Raw genomic sequence first — 23,912 nt, 5'->3', positions numbered from 1 at the left:
TGGATTCTTAAGGAATTTGAAGAGATCTTTGCCATGGGGAAGCATGACCAGCAAGCAGTGTGTTTAGGTCAGAGCCTGGACTGAAGCTTGCGTGTAGCAGGGGGCCCGCATGACCTGTTTGAGCCCAGGCATTACAAGGCCAATGTTCACATGTGGAAGCAAGAATGATGGGAGGTGCAGGATGTCAGAGCTAGAGTGGAGGGCAGGAGAAAGGGAGTGGTGGTGATCAGCGGTTACCTTGAGATAATAACACATTTGCCAAAGACAGTGATGACAAATTTAACCAAAGGCAATCAGAATTTGTTAGGGAGTTATAAGCATGGGAAGAGCCTTGTTGATATGGGATTGGAATCATAGGTATTTCTGTTAACTCCATGAGACAGAGTACATGCATGCATATACTACATACACATTCAAACGTGTTTATCTACCGAAGGGTATCCATTCCTTAATTCTGTTCCCTATGTGGGCCTAAAGTAGTGACAGTCCAATAGCAATGAGTTCCCCAGAATCCCTAATAAGACATTTAAATTCTATTTTCTTTTTCTTTTCTTTTTTGCTCTGGGCCTGGGCGCTGTCCCTCAGCTCTTCAGTTCAAGGCAAGAGCTCTACCACTTAAGCCACAGTGCCACTTCCAGTTTTCTGGTGGCTTATTGGAGGTAAGTCTCACAGACTTTCCTGCCTGGGCTGGCTTTGAACCACGATCCTCAGACCTCAGCCTCCTGAGTAGCTAGGATTACAGGTGTACACCACCAGCACCCTGCTTACATTCAGTTTTCTACCAAAAGAAACTACAGCTTCTTGAAGAAATAGTTTGTTCTAGGGCTGGAGCAGAAAGGATGCAAAATGAGCCTGGAATGTCTTGTCCCCAAAAGCAACAAAGGACCCAACCCATGGCAAAGTCTTGCCCAAATACAGAAACCAGCTTGACGGGGCAAGTAATAACCATTCCCTCACAGCAAAGAAGTATTACCTTTCATTAAATAGAACTTGAAAGGCTGTTTACTTGGGGATCCCAACTTGATTGAGTGGAATCCTGTATAACAAGAAATGACTTCCATACAGCTTTCTTCTGCCTACTTTCTTCTTCTTTGTTGGGAGTGGGGCTTGAACTCTGGGCCTGGGCACAGTCCCTCAGCTCTTCAGTTCAAGGTGAACGCTTTACCACTTGAGCTACAGCGCCACTTCCAGTTTTCTAGTGGTTTATTGGAGATAAAAGTCTCATGGAAAAAAAAAAAGTCTCATGGACTTTCCTGCCCAAGCTGGCTTTGAACCATGAACCTTAGATCTCAGCCTCCTGAGTAGCTAGGATTACAGGTGTGAGCCACCAGCACCTGGCTTGTCTACTTTCTTCTGTCCTACCAGGACATCAGGAGATCCTTCTCAGAGCAAGGCATAGTTTTTGCAGTGTACTGCTCCAAGGAAGGTTAGTAGGTCCCAAAGGCAAAAACAAACCTCTAAATGAGGCTCAAGTTTCTTAATTCAGACACTCTGGACTTTTGAGTTATAAACATTGCATTAGACTTTGGGGAGACAAAAGCATGTTCTTCATGCAGGAAAAAAAAAAAAAAGTACGACGAAAGACTGTGGCAAAGCCAGTCTGTGTGCTTACCATGAGCCTAAGACACTTGCCAGCCTCCTCTGTGGATAAGTAAGGATCATGGAACTGATTTCTGCTCTATAAGAGAAGTAATTTCTAAGCCCCAGGTTGCAAAATTTTCATGGTTACAGTATCCTCAGTACCACAACTAATTTTCCATAACACCTTTAGGCCAAAAGTTAGACCTGACAGTTCCATTTGTTAATCAATTCCCAACAATAATAGTTCATGTTGTTTAATAGTGTCAGCAGGGCTGGGAAGTACCCACAAGACCTCTGCAATACCCTAGCACATCTGCAGACCTACTTGTGACCTAGTTGTAAACCAGTGTTGGAAAAACATTGTGCACTGCAATGTATGGCTTCTCCTTTTCCAGACTTCTCAGACCTGGCATGCCAGCATGTTCCAGATGAGTAGTAAAGTTTGAAGAGCAACAAGATGTTGCAAATCTGTGTGGAACATAAACTTTTACTGAGGTAAACTACAGTAACTTGTAGCTTTTCTGTAATTGGCAAGCATTGCTTTTTCTAACCCAACATCATCCAATATGGTAGCCACATGAGGCTACCGAGAACTGGAAATGCCTGTTACCCATATCTTCAGATTGAAAAAAAACTGAAATACAATCAAGTACTGTTTTTATTACACCCAACTTTATTGTTTCAATAGAGCTACAATTCACTTTCACCACTGTAAAGCATAGAACACTGTTGTATTATACCATCCATACAGGAATGTGCATTTTTAGTGTAACCCACAGACATATCACCAATCTAGTCAGTATCAACAAACTGATCTCATTTTGGATGACTTCTCTCTATGCACAGATGGAATAGCGTGATGGGTTGACTTAGATATTTTTAAACAGATGGCACAAGTTAGGGTACACCTATGCAGACTGGAGACAGCACCACATATGTACATTCTAACCCTAAATTGAACTATTCACTATTTTCTAGGTAAAAACATGGAAAAATATTTAAATTTTAATCAAAGGCATATTACTAAGGCGGAAACCAGTGCAGATTCAGAAGCTTGTACAACTGGTACAGTACAGAGAAAAAGCGACTAGCAAAGCACTGTGCATACATTCCACAATGGATGGATGGACAAATGGTAGTCGCAATGTACAGCAGCAAAACAAACAAAATTGTTTGTTCAGTTCAAGTGTTAGAGAAAGTACACAATACTTAAGACAAATTTCACACCTCCATAATTCCTCAACAACATAGTCAAGAGAAGCCACATTAACTTGTCCAAAGTTCCAACAAAAATGATCTAACCAACTTTTCACAGGCTCTGAGTGTGTAAACACTAGGCTAGATATAAAAGTTTGCTTTTTACATAAGCATACACTCAAAAGAATCTTGGAAAGATTAAAAAGAAATCATCTTAAGTGTCATCATCTACCTACAAAACTGTGAAAGGAGATATTTTAAAAACACCCACAAAAAATGAAAATTTCAAGTACGCCATTAAGACAGTTTTGCTCAGGACATGAGCAAATCACATTTTTCTCCTGGAACAGACTTACACAGATATCTTTTATGAACAGAGACCAATTGATTCAAAATCTGAAAAGTTTCAAGTATTTTCAGTTTAGATGAATCATGTTAACACAAACAAGGGAAACTTGGGGTCTATTATGTTTCAACATTCCAATTTACAAAAGAAACATCAATTTTTTTTTTGCCTAAAATCTCTAATGAATGACAGATTTTTTTTTGGCAATTTTTCCATCTGTTGAGGAATTTCAGCTAGAGATAGATTAGTTTTCTATCATGAAGATGAGATTCTAGCTTTGTATTAGAATCTTAAAACAAGAGATGACTTTTCCCTCATCGGTTTATTCCAATCTGTAATTCATACTAAACATATTCTTGTTCAGTTTTCTGAAGCAGACTCTCAGTGTTACAAGGACTTGGATGGTAAAGCTGTTCACTACACATGCCTAAATGCCATGGAATAATTGTCACTTATGGAACCAATGAAACAGAAAACACACAGGATGACCTTTCATTCTTTGTCAGTGTTACCTGGATGACTTCAAAAAGTCTTAAGATTTCCTGTGCTAGAAAAGCCAAGATTTGAAACAAAAGGGATGCTTATCAATTATGCGAACAGAACCAATTGAAACGCAAACAGAACACTTGTATTATCATTGTTACCAGGAGCTTGGGAGGGAAAGAATAGAAAACTGTTAATGAGTACAGTTTCAGTAAGAGGTGAGGGGAAAGTTCTGGCAAGGGGCAGAAATAACTGTAGAAAGGAGTGAATGCATATACCACTGAACTCTACCAAAAAGGGGCCAAGATGTATAGTTACATGAAATATATGTTACATAAAAAGAACTCTAAGATAAGTAAAAGTGAGCTCTTCAACAAAAGCCTTACCTTTTCCTGTGACCTGAATGAAATTCTCCTAAACAAATTCATTACGTTTTTTAAAGAAACAAGGCCTTCAGCACCCCTCAATGTAAAGAACGAAGAATTCTATAGGAGGCTAGTAAAAACAATTTTATAAAGGCTAAAAGTTTAAGCGTTTTCAATAGCCAGGCATCAGTGGCTCACACCTGTAATCCTAGCTACTCAGGAAGCTGAGATCTAAGGATAGCAGTTTGAAGCCAGCCTGGGCAGAAAAGTCCTTGTGAAACTCTTCAATTAACTACTCAAAAACCAGAAGTGGTGCTGTAGCTCTAGTGGTAGAGTGTTAGATGTGAGGACAAAGAGGCTCAGGGATAGCACCTAGGCCCTGAGTTCAAGCCCCACAACTGACAAAAAAAAGGTTTTGATGATCACAGTTAATCCAAAAATGAATTATAACTATCTGAGAATGGCTTTCAGAAAACTCCGTATACTTAAAAAGTCGGTTATTGATAAACATTGAATTGAAGGATTTTTGGTTTCCCTCTGTGTAGCCAGTACAGTATTTAGAAAGTTCATACTGGATAAAAGATGACTAAAGTACTTGTTGCAGCTCAACTAATAATCCAGTTTGTAAATGGACAGAAGATTGAATAAGTGTTTCAGTAAACAAGCTATATGAATGGGTAATGAGCATATAAGCAATGTTCCAGAATCTTTTGTCATCAGGGAAATAATGAAGAAAACCACAAATTCCACTTCAACCACTAGGGTGACTCTTCATACACTGCTATTGTAAGTTGAGTGGATGAAGTCACTGAGAAACAATTTGGCAGGTCTCTAAAATGCTGAACAACAGTTTGCCACTTTACCCAGCAAATCCACTCACCAACATCTACCTAAGAAAAATGAAAACAATTGTCTACAGAGACTTACATATTAACTTTCACAACCATTGCTTATAAAAGCCATACTGAGGGAGAGGACCCCAAATAACCCTTACATGGTAAAAGAACAAAGTATGCAAATGATGGAATACTGTTTTAACACTAAGAAACTATGAAAAATGAAAAAATAAGAATTTTAACAATGAATATGATATACAATGACAGATACACTTAAAAACATGGTAATGAAAAAGGGACACAAGGGCTGGGAAGGTGGCTCAGTGGTAGAGTGCTTGCCTTGCATGCATGAGGCCCTGGGTTCGATTCCTCAGCACCACATAAGCAGAAAAAGCTGGAAGTGGCGCTTTGGCTCAAGTGGTAGAGCACTAGCCTTAAGCTGAAGAGCTGAGGGACAGTGTTCAGGCCCAGAGTTCAGGCCCCATGACCAACAAAAAAAAAAAAGGGACACAAAAGACTATTTGTCCCATTAGTAATAAGTGTCAACTTTGCAGACAGGAAGTCAATTGCCTGGGATTAGAAAAGGGAAGTAGGAATAAATGCAAATCAGTACAAGGATATTAATTAGCTATTATCAGGGTAATATGCCAAAAAATTGGCTAGGGTGAGGGTTGTACAACTCAGTGAACTTACCAAAATTCACTGAATGGTTTTTAATGATTTGTAAATTATGCTTCAATAAAGCTGTAAAATGTTTGTGTTTGATTCTTAATAGATATTAGGATAAAACATCCCTTATGAAAACCTAAACAATAAACATTACTTCTTAAATTTTTTCTATAAATTATACTTTTTCAGAAAAACATTAAACCAGTGTGAATGACTCTTCAAAGCCATTTTCTTTTCATGGATACATGAAAAGAATCTTTGATTGGTCCTTCAGCAATGACATATGTAAACTATGCAAAACAACTTCATCACTTAATAATTCTTGAATTTCAAGCTTTGGGGAAAGAAAGGAGGTAGGATCAGAAAGAAATGAAAAGCCTTATACCTACAAGAGGTAGAATTTCAGACCTAAGCACATTAAGTTACAGCAAATGTTCATTACTCTCAGATCAGCATTAAGGTTTGTTCACTTCCATAAGCCCAGAATTTCCTGGGGTAATTTTCTTATGGGACCTGACTCTGATTGCAACATTTAGAACTTACTTCTCACCACTGTTGAGCCAGAGGGGCTTTGCTGGACCCCAGTGACCTGAATCCCAAACCCAACTCATTCAGGGTCTTTAGTTTCTTTTTCAGTAGGAAAGTTTTATTCAGACCCCCATCAATTAAGTTTCTAAGGAACAGCTACCAATATCCATAGATTCTGTTCCTTCAAGGTCTAATTGCACAACTGAAAACATATAATTCTATGTTCCCTTCCTGAACTTTACTTGTTATCAATAGGGTGCCTTTAGATTTTACTGCATGCTCTCTCCAGTATCAGGGGATTAAAATATTATTTCTTAAATGGGAAAGCCAGATCATATACCAGAATTTGGCAATTTAGAGAGCAGATTCTTCAGCTGAACATGGCAGCTACTGATAATGTTTCAGACAATCCTTATTTTAAAAAACAAAAGAAAATATGAATTCCCTATTTTCCAAATAGTTGGCAACTAAGTAGATATACCCTACTCACTACAACTACCACAGACCAACTAAAACACGCCTAAGGGACCAATCAGATCCAATCTAACAGCTTTTAACTTCTGCTAAGCAGAATGTACTTCCTAATGGAGGAAGCTTTGCTTATTACAGACAAAAAATAAATAATTCCATTTGGCAAAAGATAATCTACCCAGAACAGCCAGTTTCAAGAGGTTTCTTTTTCCTAAAGCCAATCTGATTTCCTAGCTCTGTTAGTCTCCTGGTGGAGTTGACTCAGGTGCCAAGGTACTGAGCCAGTGCCCAAAAGAAAGAAAAAAAAAAGGGGAGACCTTCCCTGACATTTCTATTTATTACATTCTAGGAAGTCCTGCACACGTATTCAAGAAGTACACTACATCCCCACTAAACCAGAATTCCAATATCCTGCAAGAAGTTTTCTACTCTACAAACAAGACAATTTTTAGTGAATCAAAAATGTTTTTATCTTTCCCCCCATGAGTATCAGAGCTCCAAAAACAAAATTAGAGATTGGTAATCCCAACTCTTCATTCTACTAACAAAAAACTAAAATTCTGAAAGGTTGGATGATTTGTGCGAGGTGAGTTGGTTGGCAAACTGGGCAGGACTCAGATTCTAAGTCCAGTCATGTTCTCTTTCCATTACACTGGAAGGGAGAAGAGAGGGGGAAATTCCCAGAAAAAACTGTACAAATTTGTCACTCATACCATGATTTCTTCACTTTCCCCATGATCTTACCAACTAATTACTATTTACCAGCCATTTGTGTCATCAAAGAGAAGAGGGATGAGTGGGGAAGTTATTTTTCTAGCTATCCACCCCACCAAAGTTGCAGCTTCTACCTAATTGCTTTACATCCCCTTTCTTAGAATCACTTCTCCTCCCCTTTCTTAGAATCACTTGTAGCATGAACCACCCGGTGTTTGACAAGGCTATTGTTACATTTAAATACCTTATCGCATTTATTGCAAGGGTATTTTCTATTTCTGGCATGAATTTTTACGTGTTCTACAAGGAGTGAGGTCCGATGGAAAGTTGCTCCGCAAACATCACATTCATAGGGTTTCTCTCCAGTATGAACTCGGAAATGTTCATTAAGAGATGAACTTTGCCGGAAGACTTTCCCACATTCCTTGCATTTGTAAGGCGTCACCCCAGTATGACTTCTCATGTGGCGACTGAGGAGGGAATGGGAGGAGAAAGCTTTCTTACACTCGTCACATTTGTAGGGCTTTTCTCCTGAATGAAGCCGTTGATGATAAAGGGCAGAGGTAAAGTGGGTGAACGCCATTCCACAGTCCTTACACACATAGGGTTTTTCTCCAGTGTGAATTCTCTGATGGCGGGTAAGGCAAGAATTCTGTCTAAAGGTTTTGCCACAGTCATCACATTTATAGGGCTTCTCTCCAGTATGAATTCTCTGATGTTTGGTAAGGGAAGAGCTGTGACTGAAGGATTTGTCACATTCACTGCATTTATACGGTTTTTCTCCAGTGTGAATCCGCTGATGTTGACTAAGAGATGAGCTATCACTGAAGGCTCTCCCACAGTCTTTACAGGCATAAGGTTTTTCTCCAGTATGAGTTCTTTGATGTTTCATGAGGTGGTGAATGACGGTGAAACTTTTTCCACACACATCACACTTACAGAGCTTTTCGTCAGTGGGATTTCCACGACCCGAGGAGCGTGAGGAGCTATTGCTGGCAGCTTTTCTACATTTAATACACGTGTAGGGCTTCTCTCCAGTAAGATTTCTAGGGCGTTTGGTAAGTGCGGAATAGCCGAAGCATTTTCCACACTTACCACACTTACGACTTTTTTCTCCATTCTCAGGTCTCTTATCTTTATTTGTGGCTGTATCTTGACGTAAGTTCTTCTGACATTTTTCACATGTAGAGGTGCTGTTCTTTGAAGATGAGCTTTGAGTGAAAGTTACCCCACATTTACTGCACTTCTGAGACTTCTCCCCCAAACGAATTTTCTGATGTTTCTTATGTTCAGCTAGAGACGAAGAGTGAGTAACGCCCTTTCCATTCTCATTATGTTTCCGTGACTTTTCTGCAGTATGTTCTTTGCAGTTCAAGACAAGATCTGAATGGAAACTGAAGGGTTTCTTACCTTCATTAGACTGCTGAGCCTTCTTCTTCTTTAAATAAGCTCTCATATATTTGATTAGGTCGGAAGTTCGCTTGGGATTTTTTCCAGTGAGACTCTTTTCTGGGTCACTTTCTTCTCCCTTATCGCCTTTCCTCTGAGTTTTTTTCTGTGTTCCTTTGGAATGTCTCCGTTTGCCTCCATCCTCCTCAGCAATGCCGTGATGTTTCTGGAATTCTGCCATGAAGCCGTAGCCATCATCCTCGAAGCATTTTTCTATTATTTTCTCTAAAGTAAATTCTTCCAAAAGATTGTCAAAATTACCTCGGGGCTCATCCTCTAAAAGAAACAAGAAACAAAGTGTTTCCAGTTGCTATGTTTAGAACTAAAATAGGAACAGAGAGTAATGATGACAAGAAATACTACTTGGACAGTTCTCAATTAAGAGTGTTGTAAAAGCTGGGAATGTGGCTTAGTGGCAGAGTGCCAGCATGCATGAAGCCCTACGTTGGATTCCTCAATACCACATACACAGAAAAAGCTGGAAGTGGCACTGTGGCTCAAGTGCTAGAGTGCTAGCCTTGAGCAAAAGAAGCTCAGGGACAGTGCCCAGGACCTGAGTTCAAGCCCCAGGACCGGTGCAATAAATAAACAAGCAAACAAATAAATAAATGGCAATGAAGTGGCTCAAGTGTTATAGTATCTGCCTAAAAACCTTAATGTATCTGCCTAAAAACCTTAGTCCCAAGAATTGCCAAAAAATATTTTTTTTAAAAAACAGAAGAGAGAGAGGTAGGGGAGGGAAGGGATAGTGGGAGAACAACAAAGGAGGGGGTAACAGTGCTTGACAAGAAATGGACTCATTACCTTACTCATGTAACTATAACCCCTCTGGACAGCATCTTCACAATAAAAGGGAAAAAAAAAACAGGGAAAAGAACGAAAGGCAATACAGGGGAAAATAGGATAAACAAAAACCAAGGGAAAATGATGATTGAAAAGTTTGTGCTTTATAGTAAGAGATGCCAGTTCTCACATTCATTTTAGATGTCTGTAATATGTTCAAATCTGTTCCTTCTGTATCTAAACATTTTGCTTTAAAAATGATCGTGCACATACCAAACACCAGGTTTGACACCAAGCACTTGATTTGGATTGCTTTACTTACTCTTCACCGAAACCCAAAGCAAGACTTGGCACTGTTCCTGTTTTATGAATGTGACAACTGGGCACACAAGACATGAGTCAGCAGCCTGCCTAAGGTCACATGTATTATGTCACATTAGCCTGACACCAAGGGACATGCTCTTGACTGATTTTATACAAAACATTCATCACATCACAGATAAGCAGTGCTAGCTAGGCTAGACTTCCAAAGGTTATCAGAAGGTCCACAATCACTTTCAAATATCAGAAAAGGACAATTTATGAAATATAAAACCCCTCAAAATCCTACTATCCAAAAGTTGCATGAATTTTCTTCTAGGATATTTACTGTATACTTTAGATAGTAAAATATGCACAGGTATTATCACTTTTCTCACTTATAACTGTTTCTAATCTGATAATTCTGCCTAAGGTAGTTTTAATCATTTACATGACTATGTACTGTATTGTTTACTTAGCTATTCCTTTACTGGGCTCTTATCAAATAATTAATGTTTCTAAGGCAAGGGGTGTAGTTCAGTAATAGTGTATGCTAAGCATGCATGAAGGTCAGGGTTCAACCCCTAACACCAGTGGGGGGAAAGTTATTTCCATACTACTGTCACCAAAGCAGAATTAGTAAACCAAAAGGTACAAAGATTATACCACTATACATAATACCTACGGAGTACAAACATCTGAAATGAGGAAAAATGATCATCTCTGATCAAATGATCTTTAAGTATTTGTAAGTTTTACTCATAACAATATTGTCTCTCGGGCTGGGAAGGTGGCTCAGTGGTAGAGCACTTGCCTTGCATGCTTGAGGCCCTGGGTTCGATTCCTTAGCACCACATAAGCAAAAAGAAAAAAGCCAGAAGTGGCGCTGTGGCTCAGGTGGTACAGCACTACCCTTGAGCTGAAGAGCTGAGGGACAGCGCCCAGACCCAGAGTTCAGGCCCACTACCGGACCCCCCCAAAAAAAAAGATTAAGAACAATATTGTCTCTCTAAATATAATTAATTTGAATATGTTTGCATTTTCAGAACTGTTTAAAATTTTGTCAGTTACTTGCTCAAGTTCTCTGCTCATTTTTCTTACTTAACGATCCTTACTGACTTGCACTGATTTTACAAAATTATAGCTATTGACTCTGCTTTGTCTGTCAAAAACACTTTACTCCAGTTACATGGTTGCTTGCTCCTGTAATCCTAGCTACTAGGAAGGATCACGGTTCAAGGCCAGCTGAAGCAAAAAGATCATAAAATCCCATCTCAATCATTAAAAGTTGAACAAGATCAGAGAGACAAACAGCACATGTTCTCCCTGATATGTGGAAGTTGGATCTAAAACACCCTGGGATATTACAAATTACCCAAGATTCTAGATACTCACATAAAATAAGACCAAAAGAGTATAGTCTTAGGAGAGAATTACAAAGGTGCAAGACCCAAGCACCTCTTCATATGTATATGTAAAATAATATACATACTGAAGAAATGGAAACAAAGGATCTTACGTTTTTTTTTCTTTTTCAATATTCTTTACCTTATATATGGTGTATACACATGCACATATGTGGGAGGATAGGAGGAGGGCACAGAATCTGAGGAAAAAGGGTGAAAAAGTGCAGCAGTGGAGTGCACTTGATCAAAGTGAACTATGCAACTCCTGGGTGGAGATGGGAGGGAAGGAATGGGAGAGACTGAGGGAACAGCGACACTTTGCAAAAGGAAATGTACTTATTATCTGATGTATGTAAATGTAACCCCATTGTATATTGCCACGCCTACTCCAGTGGAGTCTGCTTAGCATGGGAAACCAGCTTTCAGACCTGAGAATGGGGCTTCAGAGACCTATCTCTGAGTAATGGGACTTCACCGAAGTCTATCTCGGAGAATAGGGCTTCTAAGAGGCCTACTCCTGGAAAGGCTGGCAAACCCCTGGGAAAGATGTGTTTCTGCTTTTCTTCTCTTCACTGTATAAGAGTGCCTATTAATCTTTTACTGTTTCTGCTGTTCATTGTACTTACTCATTGTCAACGTTCCCTTATTCAAAGCTCTTTCTTAAGAGTGTTGACGACTCCAATATCTGATGAGTGTCTTAAAAATATGACTAACTCACCAGAGTTAAGTGCTACCCTGAAATCCCTCTTATGGAGGCTAGTAGACAAGTCATAAGTAAATATAAAAGTATTGGGGGTTTCACGATGTCACTTCAGCAGAAGGAATTGTTTGTAAGAGATTTACAAGAAGCTGTAGGGTCGGCTAGAACAAAAAGAATGTATGGCAATTGCTGAGATAACTATTTAGGAGAAAGAATTTCCTGCTACTCTCTTTTATTTACTAAGAGACTTGTTAGATCTAGGTCTCCTTGGTGTTTACTATTAAAAAAGGAACAGGAAAGATCTTATGGGACAGTTAAGGCCTCTATAAAAGAAGGTAATGGTTAATTGGTGACAAACATCGAAACCCATTGTATTTCTTAGAGATAAGCCGGAAACAAGTGCCTATCAGGCGACCAGCTGGTAACCACCCAAAAATGAAGCCGTGCAGCAAGATTGTGTAGCCTTTTGCCCTTTTTCATGAAGACTTTTGCTATAAAAGTTTGTTATCCTCTGCATTAAATCGCACTCAGCATCCACTCCTAATGTGTGTGAGTTGTCTGTTTGGCATCCCCCCCCTATTCCAGGTTCCTCCCCTAGGTGTCCTCCGTCGTTCCGACAGAGCAGGTCCGAGGCAGTATATCTCCTCAAAAATAACAATAAATTTTCAAAAACAAAAAAAAAAGTTGGGCATGGTGGTACATGCCAGCAGCCATCCTAACTATGTGGAAAGCATAAATAGGGAGATTCCAGTTCATAGCCACCTCATCAAAAAGCAAGACCCTATGTAAAAAGTAACAAAAACCAAAAGAGTCAGAGGCCTGGCTCAAGTTTTAGGGTACTCTGCCTAGCAAGCACAAGAGCCTGAATTCAACTCCCAGTACTGGGACAAAATAAAATTAAAAGGCCTGTGAATCAATTTTTGGAATTAAACTGTTCAAAATATTGCTGAAACATAAGACAATTGCTATATTTTACTTATGTAACCATACTAGAAACACTCAACAAGCTGACTAATGAGATAAATCACTTTTTCTTTAAAGTAAATGGAGGTATTAATAGATCTTTTTAAGGTTAAATTTTAAGAAGGCCAAAAGCTAAATTGTAGTTTCAGCCTTTATCTAGCTTTACAACAGAGTATTGGACAATATACTGTTAGCCAAGAATAAAACAGACACTCAGAATTCAAGGTGCATTTTCTACTGCTTATGAAATGAAATGCCTTTGTGCCATCAAAGTTGAAAATGGTAAGAAAAACCATTGTGGCTCCAGAACCTGTATTCCCACAGTTCCTTGTCTGTGCCATTATTAAAATATAATGTCATTATGCAGACATTAATAGCATGGTTTTGTTGTTGTTTGGCCCGTCCTGGGGCCAAACTGGGGGCTTGAACTCTGGGCCTGGCACTGTCCCTGAGCTTTTTTTGCTCAAGGCTAGTGCTCTGCCACTTGAGCCACAGCACTACTTCCAGCTTTTCCTGAGTACTTTATTGGAGATAAGAATCTCACTGACTTTCCTGCCTGGGCTGGTTTGAACTACAATCCTCAGATCTCAGGCTCCTGAGTAGCTAGGATTACAGGTATGAGCCCTCAGTGCATGGCTTTAATAATATGTTTTGTTTGGATATCTGCTTTGCTCCATGGATCTCTTATGGGAGACTGCCTGACAGCCCCTGTTACTGCTGCTGCTGCTGCGGCTGCTACAAACCTACTGTTTCCTACTTATGAAGAGTACAGGGACACTTCACCCCATTTCTTTAAGATACAGAAATCCCCTGACAGGTGACTTTGGCCCAAGCATTTTTTTTGGTCTTGTCTGAACTTTTCTTAAAATTGTTCTTCAGGTTAAGATTCTTCTTCCCCAATCTTCCTTCCTTCCTCTCCCTCTCATTCACAGAATTTCTATCTGCATCATGCAGAAAGCTCTCCTAGATCCCCCAGGTTCCTTGTCATTTCTCATCACTTGGAATTTTCTCCAGGAAGTCTCTTGTATGGCATAGTATATTTTGACATACATACTTCACCAGGACCCAAATCAAATGTCTTTCCTATTAAAAAGGAATATTCTAAGCCAGAATCCAGTGGCTCACACCTGTAATCATAGCTACTCAAGAGGCTGAGATGTGAGGATCATGGTTCAAAATCAGCCCAAGCAGGAAAGTGCATGAAGCTCTTATCTCCAATCAACCACCAGAAAACCAAAAGTGGTGCTGTGGCTCAAAGTGGTAGAGCGCTAGCCTTGAGCAAAAAGAGCTCAAGGGAGCTGGGAAGGTGGCTCAGTGATAGAGTGCTTGCCTTGCATGCATGAGGCCCTGGATTCAATTCTTCAGCACCACATAAGCAGAAAAAGCCTGAAGTGGCACTATGGCTCAAGTGGTAGAGTGCTAGCCTTGAGCTGAAGAGCTGAGGGACAGCGCCCAGGCCCAGAGTTCAAGCCCCCCTAAAAAGAGAGAGAGAGAGAGAGAGAGCTCAAGGACAGTGCCCAGCCCTGAGTTCGAGCACCATGACTCCCCCCAAAAAAGAGGAACATTCTAGATTGTCATTCTGGGGATGGCATGCTTTTGGTCTACTGAAAGTGTGTTCTATTGCTAATGAACTGTCCTATACTTTCAAAATAAAAATAGAAATATTAACATTCCAGGAAGGGAAACACTCTCCTTTAACCATCTTTTTATTTTAACAGTGGCCTGTCCAGCTTTCATAAGGTCATTTCCCAACTCACTTGGTAAACAACCATTTTCATTGTCATATCTTTCACCAACTTACCTGGTCTCGAATCTTTTGAGAGTTCTTTTTCCAGTAGTTTTGGCAACTTAATCCACTTTAGCTGAGAAAGCAAATTGAACTTGGACACTGGAAAGCCTGCTCATAGAGAAAAGAATAGAAAATGATTGTACACAGAATACAAATGCAACAATATTCCTATATAGACTCTGGTTTTCCAGAAAAGACAAAACACATAATTTTGAATCCAGGAGCCAGTGGCTTATGTGTGTAATCCTAGCTACTCAGGAGGCTGAGATCTGAAGATCTTGATTGGAAGCCAACCCAGGCATAAAAGGCTAAGAGACTTTTATCTCCAACTAACAGCAAAAAGCTGGAAGTGGAGATGTGGCTGAAATGGTAGAGTGCCAGCCTTTAATGAAAAAGCCACGTAAGAGTGCAAGGCCCTGAGTTTAAGCCCATGCTTGGACATACACACACATACATGCACACACACACACACACACACACACACACACACACACACACACACACACACACACACACACACACACACACCACATATAAAGATTCAATATTAGAACTCAAGGAAGAAGGAAATGGAGGAAAGCATAGCACTTAAGACCCCAATGATGTTCGATAGTTCCAACTTGATGAAACTAAGATCTAGTTTTAAGAGGAAAGAATGCAGAAAATACATTTTTAAGATCTATTTTTAGGATTTTATCAGGTTCTGAATGCCCAGAATAACAAACTTAAAGCATCTCACACCCACAGCACAAAGACAGAGGCTGGACCATGAAGAAAGAATCTCTTTACCCAGTGATTCCAGATTTCCTAAGCTTTCCAGCAGCACTTCCTTATACAGCTCCCGCTGAGAAGGCTCCAGCTTCTTCCACTCACTTCTGGAAAAGTCCACAGCCACTTCTTCAAACATTATGGGTTCCTAGGATACCACAGGAATTGCACTGCATCATTCCCAACCTCATACTTCTCCAAATCTTTAGATTTGGTTACAGAGTAACCATTCTGATGGTATTCAAGCTTTTAAGATTTCCAAAGCAAGACAGTGACAGTGTAGCTATTACACCACTTTTACTAAGATACAAAAAAAAGGTATTATACACTCCATGACTTTCCCACTCAGAGTCTGGTGGTAAGACACCCCACAAAAATTCTCTACATCATCTAACAATGATTAAGTTAACTCCTTATACATTGATTTTCTAAGATTAAAGGCAAAGTAGAAAGGAAAGGCATGACTTGCATCCTCAACATTTTCAAAATTAATATAAGTTCATTGCAAGCAAGAGTACACGATATTACTATCAACTTCATTCCAAATTTGAACTTCAAGTTATATGCAGCAATCATTTTTTTTTATACAACCAAAAACAACCTGTGAGTTTGGTGTTAGTAGCTCACACCTGTAATCCTAGCTATTTGGGATGCTAGGATCTGAGGATCAGGTTCAAAGTCAGCCAGGGCAGGAAAGTCTGAGAGACTCATCTCCAACCACCAGAAAGCTGAAAGTGGAGCTATGACTCAAGTGGTAGAGCACTAGCCTTGAGTTCAAGCCTCAAAACTAGCACTGCACACACTGGTGCGCGCACACACACATACATACACACACATCAGTGTACATAATTACCACTACCCCAATATTTCAAGCAAGCATAGACTCAACAAACTCACTTTCTGTAGGACATTTAGACAGGGGTATGGCAGGGAACCTGGCAGCACTTGTATCAGCTTCCCTGTGTACATTAACCTGCAAAAAATCACCATGATCTTGGCAGCTTAAAACAAGAGGAAGAAATCCTCTCACCATTTTGGAGGCCAGAAATGGGACAGGAAGCATATGATAGTGCTATAGTTTCTTGTGAGGCTCTGGGAGAGAATCCGCTTCCTGCTGCTTCCAGCTATCATGGCTGTCAGCCTTCTTTGACCTCTCTTGGCTGTGGCCTTGTCCATTCAAACCTCTCTTTCTACATTGTCTACTCCTCTTTGTGTTCAATTTCCTTATGTCCTTCTGTATGAAGGATATCTGTGATGGTACTTCAGACCTACTCAAAGAATCCAGAATTCCTCATCTTCCAATTCCATATTCAACCACACCTACATAGATCCTTCTTCTAAGTAAACACGCTTGAGTTTTAGGGATCATAAAGTAAACCTACTTTTTGGAGTCCCTATTGGAGTCATCGTTACAGCATGATTACTCAATATGGTGATTAAGATTCATTTTTTTATTATATTAAGTAAAGTAAACCAGACCCAAAGAAACATAGGTCCTATGGTTTCCCTTATTTGCAATAACTAGTATATGTCTGGGACAAGTAGAAAAGGTCAAAAGCTATGTACATATGACCAGATAAGATGAAGTTAAGCGAAATGAACCCCAAGATAGGGACACAAGTGATTTTTTTCTTTCTTGCTATTGTTTCTACTGTATTTATAAGGTACCATGTGATTTTTTTTGTTGCTTTGTATGTCCTCCCCCACGGTATAACCCCTGCTTTCACTGCAGGGGAGGGAGGGAGTGTAGTGGGAAGGTAGTGTAGTGTATTGTGGAGGTAGGAGGGAAGGATGGTAGGGGAAAAACAAAGGAGGCAACAATGCTTGATAAGAAATGTACTCATTACCTTGCTCATGTAACTGTAACCCTTCTGTACAGTATTTTCACAATAAAAACTTATTTAAAAAAAGATTCTTTTTTTTCTCTAACTGCTAATTACTGGTATACTGGTATTGATCTGTAACCAATTGATTTTCCTGAAGATTGCATGAATTTCAGTTCAGGTGATTCCCTGAGGTTTTCCAAACAGACAATAATAATGCCTGTAAATAATATGCATTGCTGCTTCTGCATTTGTATTTCCAGCCCATTGCTTTCTTACCTTACTGTTGCCTGGAATACTTAGGAAATACTGACTCATAGCAGTGATGCTTCAACCTTTTACTCACATTGTGAGGATTGTGTATATTCTACCATTGTCAAGGGGAAGATGTTCTTTACCATATTAATGAAATATAATTCCATATATACCCAATTTTATTTAGAGTTAACTGTGCAATGCTTTTCTTTAGTGCCAGACTTGTAACATGGTCTGATGATTCAACTATGAAGTGTAAGTTTCTTGTCTTAGTGACTTTTCTTGGTATTTTTTGTTTGTTTATGTCATACCAAGGAATCAAACCCAGGGCCTCGTGCATGGTAGGCAAGTATTCTACCACTAAGCCACATTTCTAGCCCATTACTTTAAAATTTTTACATCACTCACTAACAGCCCAGGTACTTCAGTTAAGAATGAAAACCAAGCTGGGTGCTGCTGGCTCATGCCTTTAATCCTAGCTACTCAGAAGGCTGAGAGCTGAGGATCGCAGTTGAAAGCCAGTCCAAACAGAAAAGTCTGTGAGACTCTTATCTCTAATAAACCACCAGAAAACCAGAAGTGGTGCTGTGGCTCAAGTGGTAGAGTGCAGGCCTTGAGCTGAAGAGCTGAGGGACTGCGCCCAGGCCCAGAGTTCAAACCCCATGACAAAAAAAAAAAAAAAGAATGAAAACCAGTGAGAGAAAACTTACACTTGACTCCGTGCTTGGAGGAACAGCCACCATTTCATCTTCTAAGTTCTCCTCTTTGCAAGCAACAGAATCTAGGAAGGAGGTTAAAAAACAGTCCATCATCTTTCAGATGGATTCTTCAGACAAATCCTTCTATGTTTCCAAATATACAAGGGGGAAGTCACATCAATTTCTTCCATTATTCAACACAGAACTTACGTGTCCCTGGATGTGTGTGCAGATTTGGGAAGGCCACATATTTATTTATTTATTTATTCATTCATTTATTTATTTATTTATTATTTGTTGGTGGTGGTGGTGGCCTGTACTCTGGGCCTGGGTGCTGTCCCTCAGCTCTTCAGCTCAAGGCTAGCAGTCTACCACTTGAGCCACAGTGCCACTTTCAGCTTTTTCTGCTTATGTGGTGCTGCGGAATTGAATCCAGGGCCTCATGCATGCAAGGCAAGCACTCTACCACTGAGCCACCTTCCCAGCCCAAGGTCACAAATTTCTGCAATGCATGTCTCCAGTGTACACTAGCTCAGTGTTAGAACTCTAATTCAATTCAATTCAGTTCAGACACTGAGGATAGGACACGGCATCAGATTCTACAGGTGGAAATTTCAGCTCTATAACACAGTCCCCTACTTCAGATGATTTCCCCTACTTCTGTGATTTCTCACCAATGTCTAGTGGCCCTGTCCTTAGGTTGAATTATTTTGCTTGAATGGCTTACATAAGTTAGTGAAACACTTCACTTTCTAGACTACCATCAGATGCAGAACATACAGGGCAGAACATACAGGCAGGGCTCAGCGCCTCTGAAATCACTCAGGGCTTGGACACAACCTGACACAAATTCCTTCAAGGTCGTCTGCGGGAACAGCACCTCCAGGAAACTCCATGTTGGATAACTTTTCCCAATACTATCCTTTTTGGTGTACGTGCGTGCGCGCGCGTGCGTGCGTGCGTGCGTGCGTGCGTGCGTGTGTGTGTGTGTGTGTGTGTGTGTGTGTGCGCGCCAGTCCTGGGGTTTGAACTTAGGACCTGGGTGCTCTCCCTTAGCATCTTCACTCAAGGCTGGTGCCCACTTCCAGCTGCTTGGTGGTTAACTGGAGATTAAGAGTCTTAAGGACTTTCTTGCCAGGGCTGGCTTCAACCCATAATCCTTAGCTCTCAGCCTCCTGATCCTTTTAGATTTTTAAGAAGGCTTTATTGTGTCGATGTGACTGATTAACTAATTGATTTTTAGTTCAACCTTTTGCCCCTCTTGAAGTAGAGGTTGGGCTGTGAACTACAAATCTCTATAGGATACAAGACGGTTCCTCTGGCAACCAGCCCCCTATGCTGTGGTTTCTTAGGTACTTTCCAAAAATCAATTCATTAGCATACTCAGTAAGGTATTAATAGTATAATAGTAGGGGCTGGGGAAGTGGCTCAGTGGTAGAGTGCATGCCTTGCATGCATGAGGCCCTGGGTTCGATTACCCAGCACCACATAAGCAAAAAGAAAAAAATCCGGAAGTGGTGCTGTGGCTCAAGTGGTAGAGCGCTAGCCTTGAGCTGAAGAGCTGAGGGACAACGCCCAGGCCCAGAGTTCAGGCCCCACGACCGGACCCAAAAAAAAAAAAATAGTATAATAGTAAGACTGTCACCTTGATTGCTCTAAGCTGATCCAGAACAAGTTTGAGGAACTGAAATGGACCAATATTTTAATGAGATACTTATTGTTGTTCAGTTGGGAAATTAAGGTGATAGGAACTACAGGCTGGGATTATGACTGAAAACTCAAATATATATATATATATATATATATCTTTGATATCTACTTCATCAAAAGATGCTTTCAATTTCAAGTGCATTCCTTCCAGAACCTCTCAGCTTTAAAATATTTAATTAGCACAATAGAGAGTTCTTAAACACTCCGTAAATTTATATGCTGTATTTAGGCAAGAGCACATTTTCTTTTTTATCTACTATTTCATTTCCTACTCCTGGGACAATGCTTTGCTCAAGCGTCACCCAGTTATTTATTGAATAAAGGCACCAAGCTGGCTTCAAGATTGACTCTGAGAAACAGAGATGAGACTCAAGTGGTAGAGCACCAATCCTGAGCAAAAACAATTAAGCAAGAGCATGAGACCTTTCAGTTCAAGGCCTAGTACTGGCACAAATGGCCACTAGATTCCTACAGACTGAAGAACTTGGGGATGATATGTACCAAACATCCTCAGAAGCTCACATGAGGCAAAGTATTTTTCCAATTATACCCTACCTTCTTAGGAAGGAACTGCAGTCAGTTTTATTAAAACTAGTAAAAATTAAGAATCAGACTTACATAATCAAAGACATAAGTGCTCCTTCTAGAATGGAACACTGCTGAGATGTCCATCCAGAGGCTTAACTCAGGAGAAGTACTCTGTTGCAGCAATACAACGTTTCTACCATGAGTTCTGAGATAGACAGGGAAATGGTGTGTTTATCTCCAGACTGTACTTGTGAGTATACGGTTACCTGATTCTTACTTTTTAGCCTTAAGACTCCTCCTTAGCAGAACATAGTTTCCTTTGAAGAAGAATCCACTTACTTTCTTGTGTGTGTGTGTGTATGCTGGTACTGGGCTTGAACTTGGGGCCTGGGTGCTGTCCCTTAGCTTTTTTACTCGGCTTTCTAGAAGTTAACTGGAGATAAAAGCCTCACAGACTTTCCTGCCTGGGCTGGTTTTGAACTATGATCCTCAGATCTCAGCCTCTACGTATGAAGGACTATAGATGTTACCCACTGTCACCCAGGTAGTAGTTCACTTTGCTAAACTGAGAATTGCCCCCCCTCCTCCTGCCACCAGTAACTCTCACCTTCCTTCTCTTCAAGTGTTTCGAACAAGTCTTCCATCAAGGTCACCACATCCTCACTGTTCTCAGGACGTTGTGATTTTACCCAAATCCTCATCTCCCCAGGCAAAACCGACAGGAACTGCTCGAACACCAAGAGCTCTAAAATCTGTTCTTTCGTGTTAATGTCGGGTCTCAGCCACTGGGTGCACAGCTCCCACAGTTGATTCAGGGTTTTCCTAGGTCCAGCCTCTCCTGAGTAACAGAACCACCTGAACTTCTGCCTGAAAGTATCCATTCTTGGGGCCTTGTTTACTGCGCGCAGAGCCACAGATGGAAGGTTTGGGGAGGCGGCCATCATCTTGTTCAAGGGGACTACAGCTTGCATTGTGATCACCAGCAGGAATCTAGATCCTTTTAGACTATCTGAATTATCAATACAGTCCACCAACACACTATACAAGTAAACTATGAAGAGCTCCAGCGATCCAATTTACAGTCTTGCAGAAACTGTCAAGGAGAATTAACAAGACATTAAATAAGTAAAACAAGCTTGATAATTCTGGAAACATTCTTTTGGTTCAGATATATGCCTGATTGATATGAATAATTTATACAAATATATATACAATATATAAATATATTTACACATATACAAATGTGAAAGCAAATATATAGGTATATTTATAAACATATATACATATATATAAATATATGCATATATTTCTAAATATATACCAGATCTACATGGTGTCTGAATGTACTTATATATTCTACAATACATAAATACATATATACACATACATACATGGACACTTTCTTTAGAGTGTCAGACCTAACTATTCTATTCAAAGGACAATTCATATACAAAAGCCCAACTGTTACTTAAGGTCGATTAAAGATAGTTTTCAGGTGAACAGTTACTTCAGTCATTAATACTACTCCTCATAAGCCAAGTTTAACAGAAAAAGTCCCCTGGAGATGCAGTGAGAAACCTGATTTTAAAAAACATGTCCTCCATCGGGGAATGGCCATGTACTTCCCACCAGTTGCTCTGCTCAGAAGCCTGATTTCACACCCGACAATCAGATTTCTTTTCCTCCTTACTTTTCCTATAATTAATAGCCAAGCTCTGGCAACATTGTTTCCGAAGACTCTCTAGAGTCTATTTCCCCTCTCCACAGAACACCCAAAGCAAAGGATCCTTCAAGGTCTCATATTGCAGCCAAAAGATTTTCTTTGGCTAAGCAAAACCTGATGCTGTTGTTCCCTTACTTGTAATCCTCTCCAGGTGCAATTATCCCAGATGGAGGCCAACAGGGCAATCTAGAGGTATGCTTGGATGGCCCCATCTCTTAAGTTCTAGCTATTTATTTCCTTGGCACTGCAGCCAAAAAGAAATACCGACACCTTCTATTCCCCTACTCCAGTCTCTATAGTCTCCCATCCTCTGCTACTCCGTCTTCTTGGAACGCTGCCTTCCTGTGGTCATCTGCCAAACTGTTACTCCTTCTTCAAAACTCGATTCCTTTCTGTAGTCACCTCGGTGTGATCTCCAAATGCTGCTTTGATACCAAAACGCAACTCTGCACACAGACTGGCAGGTGCTAAGTGCATCCGTGTATTTATTCTACAAATGACTCATCTCCAGAATGGTGGGAACCGGGCATTACTGGGACCGGGGTGCACTTGTCAGGGGAGGGAGGAGGAGGGGGAGGTTGGGTCACTCTCAAAGAAATGACAAAGCAATTTAAAATGCACCACTACAGAGCCCGGGAGAGGAGGCCTGACGGCTTCCATTACCATGACAATAGTAACAGCTCGGGAGGCGCACGGGCCCGCACCGCACGCCACTTAGCCCTTTGTCCAACCTTAGGGGCCCGTCTTCCTTTGTCCAGCCTCAGGCGCCCCCCGTGTCCCCAGGCGCCTGGCTGGGTGCCTGGGATTCAGGGACGATTAAGAAACACGGATCGCGACCCCAAAAGCTTGCAAGAGAAGCTCGGTGAAAACGTGACGCAGGTGGAGATGTTCCCCCCCCCGCCCCGGGGCAGAAAGGGGAGGGGCAATCTGGTGCCAAAGGGGGACGGGATGGAGGGGATGGGGAGGGGGGGAGGGAGTTATCTGGAAATATCTGGAGGAATTCCTGGCGATCAGGACCGGGGAAAGAAGGATACTCGTTTCGAGGGTATCAAACCAGGGATGCTGCTACACATCCAGCCGGACCGGACGCCCCGCCCCGCCCTTCCCACCACACGCGGGATGCTCGCGCGCAACACCCCGCGGGTGCTGAAGTTGCGAGCCCCGGGGTGCGGGTGGGATGGAGAGATGACTTCGGGACCCGCCTCCCGCAGCAGCAGCAGCAGCAGCAGCAGCCGCCGCCGCAGTGGCACAACCAGGGCGGCTGTGCGCCGTGCATCCCGCCCCAGTGCACACTCACTCAGAGCCGACGGCTCGTCCACAGCTCCTAAACCCAGGGCCCGGGACGCGCCACACCCGCGCCCGCAACCGCATCCGCAGCCAGCCGCACCGCGACGAGCTTCCCGAGCCTGAGGCTGCAGCGGCTGCGCGCGCAAGCCCGTGGGACCCGCTACGCTTGCGCAGAGACTCCCAACTACAATTCCCGGAGGGCACTGGGCGGGCTCTTAGCAAGTCCTGTGCTTTCCATAGGATCCCACCTGCCCTGTTGCGCATGGTCACTGGGAAGCAGCTGGGGGGTGGTGGAAGGAGTGGGGGAGGTGGTCAGCTGCAGAATTATTGCTGCGCCAGAGGCCTAGAGGCCTAGGGCTTTGTCAGGCCTTCATGTCTATGCTGCTCTTGGCAACCTCAAGCCTTCTTCACCTTCTCCTATCACTGTCATTCCCAGAAATACGAACTGGAAAATTCCACGGCAGAGGCATAGGTGCCACGCACTGAATGCAAACCATGACGCTACACCTAAATTAAACAAATAAGAATCTTCTGACTTCC

At 41.4% G+C, this 23,912-nt stretch overlaps 1 protein-coding gene and 1 non-coding gene across 3 annotated transcripts; one reads left to right on the top strand and one right to left on the bottom strand.

The window, feature by feature from the left end:
* Positions 1-2,242: 2,242 nt before the first annotated feature.
* Positions 2,243-23,473, bottom strand: Znf483 (zinc finger protein 483). Of its 2 annotated transcripts, none has more exons than XM_070011540.1 (6): positions 23,383-23,473; positions 20,970-21,455; positions 18,137-18,207; positions 15,370-15,496; positions 14,593-14,688; positions 2,243-8,915 (listed from the first exon to the last, which is right to left on the bottom strand). In XM_070011540.1, the coding sequence occupies exons 2-6, from the start codon at positions 21,331-21,333 to the stop codon at positions 7,354-7,356; spliced, it is 2,220 nt and encodes a 739-aa protein (XP_069867641.1). In that variant the 5' UTR covers positions 21,334-21,455; positions 23,383-23,473; the 3' UTR covers positions 2,243-7,353. The 2 variants fall into 2 exon arrangements, with proteins under 2 accessions (XP_069867641.1, XP_069867649.1); XM_070011548.1 differs by lacking the exon at positions 23,383-23,473 and adding an exon at positions 22,749-22,789.
* On the top strand, positions 19,543-19,611 carry Trnaa-ugc (transfer RNA alanine (anticodon UGC)). The gene has a single exon. It is a non-coding gene; the product is annotated as a tRNA-Ala (tRNA).
* Positions 23,474-23,912: the final 439 nt, after the last annotated feature.

Source organism: Dipodomys merriami, unplaced genomic scaffold (genome assembly GCF_024711535.1).
Source record: "Dipodomys merriami isolate MVZ:Mamm:240054 unplaced genomic scaffold, mDipMer1.0.p SCAF_11, whole genome shotgun sequence".
Lineage (NCBI taxonomy): Eukaryota > Metazoa > Chordata > Mammalia > Rodentia > Heteromyidae > Dipodomys > Dipodomys merriami.
The sequence above is the reverse complement of the archived record's forward strand: the minus strand, read 5'-3'. Positions and strand labels throughout refer to the sequence as shown.

Bases quoted from the DNA above. Each gene is read 5' to 3' on its own strand.
- Znf483 (XM_070011540.1), bottom strand. From the start codon at position 21,333: ATGCAAGCTGTAGTCCCCTTGAACAAGATGATGGCCGCCTCCCCAAAC. The intron at 15,497-18,136 runs GTAAGTTTTCTC...GTGGTATCCTAG, and splicing joins CTCCAAGCACGGAGTCAAGT to GAACCCATAATGTTTGAAGA. The intron at 14,689-15,369 runs GTAAAGAGATTC...CTCTATGAGCAG, and splicing joins AGGAAATCTGGAATCACTGG to GCTTTCCAGTGTCCAAGTTC.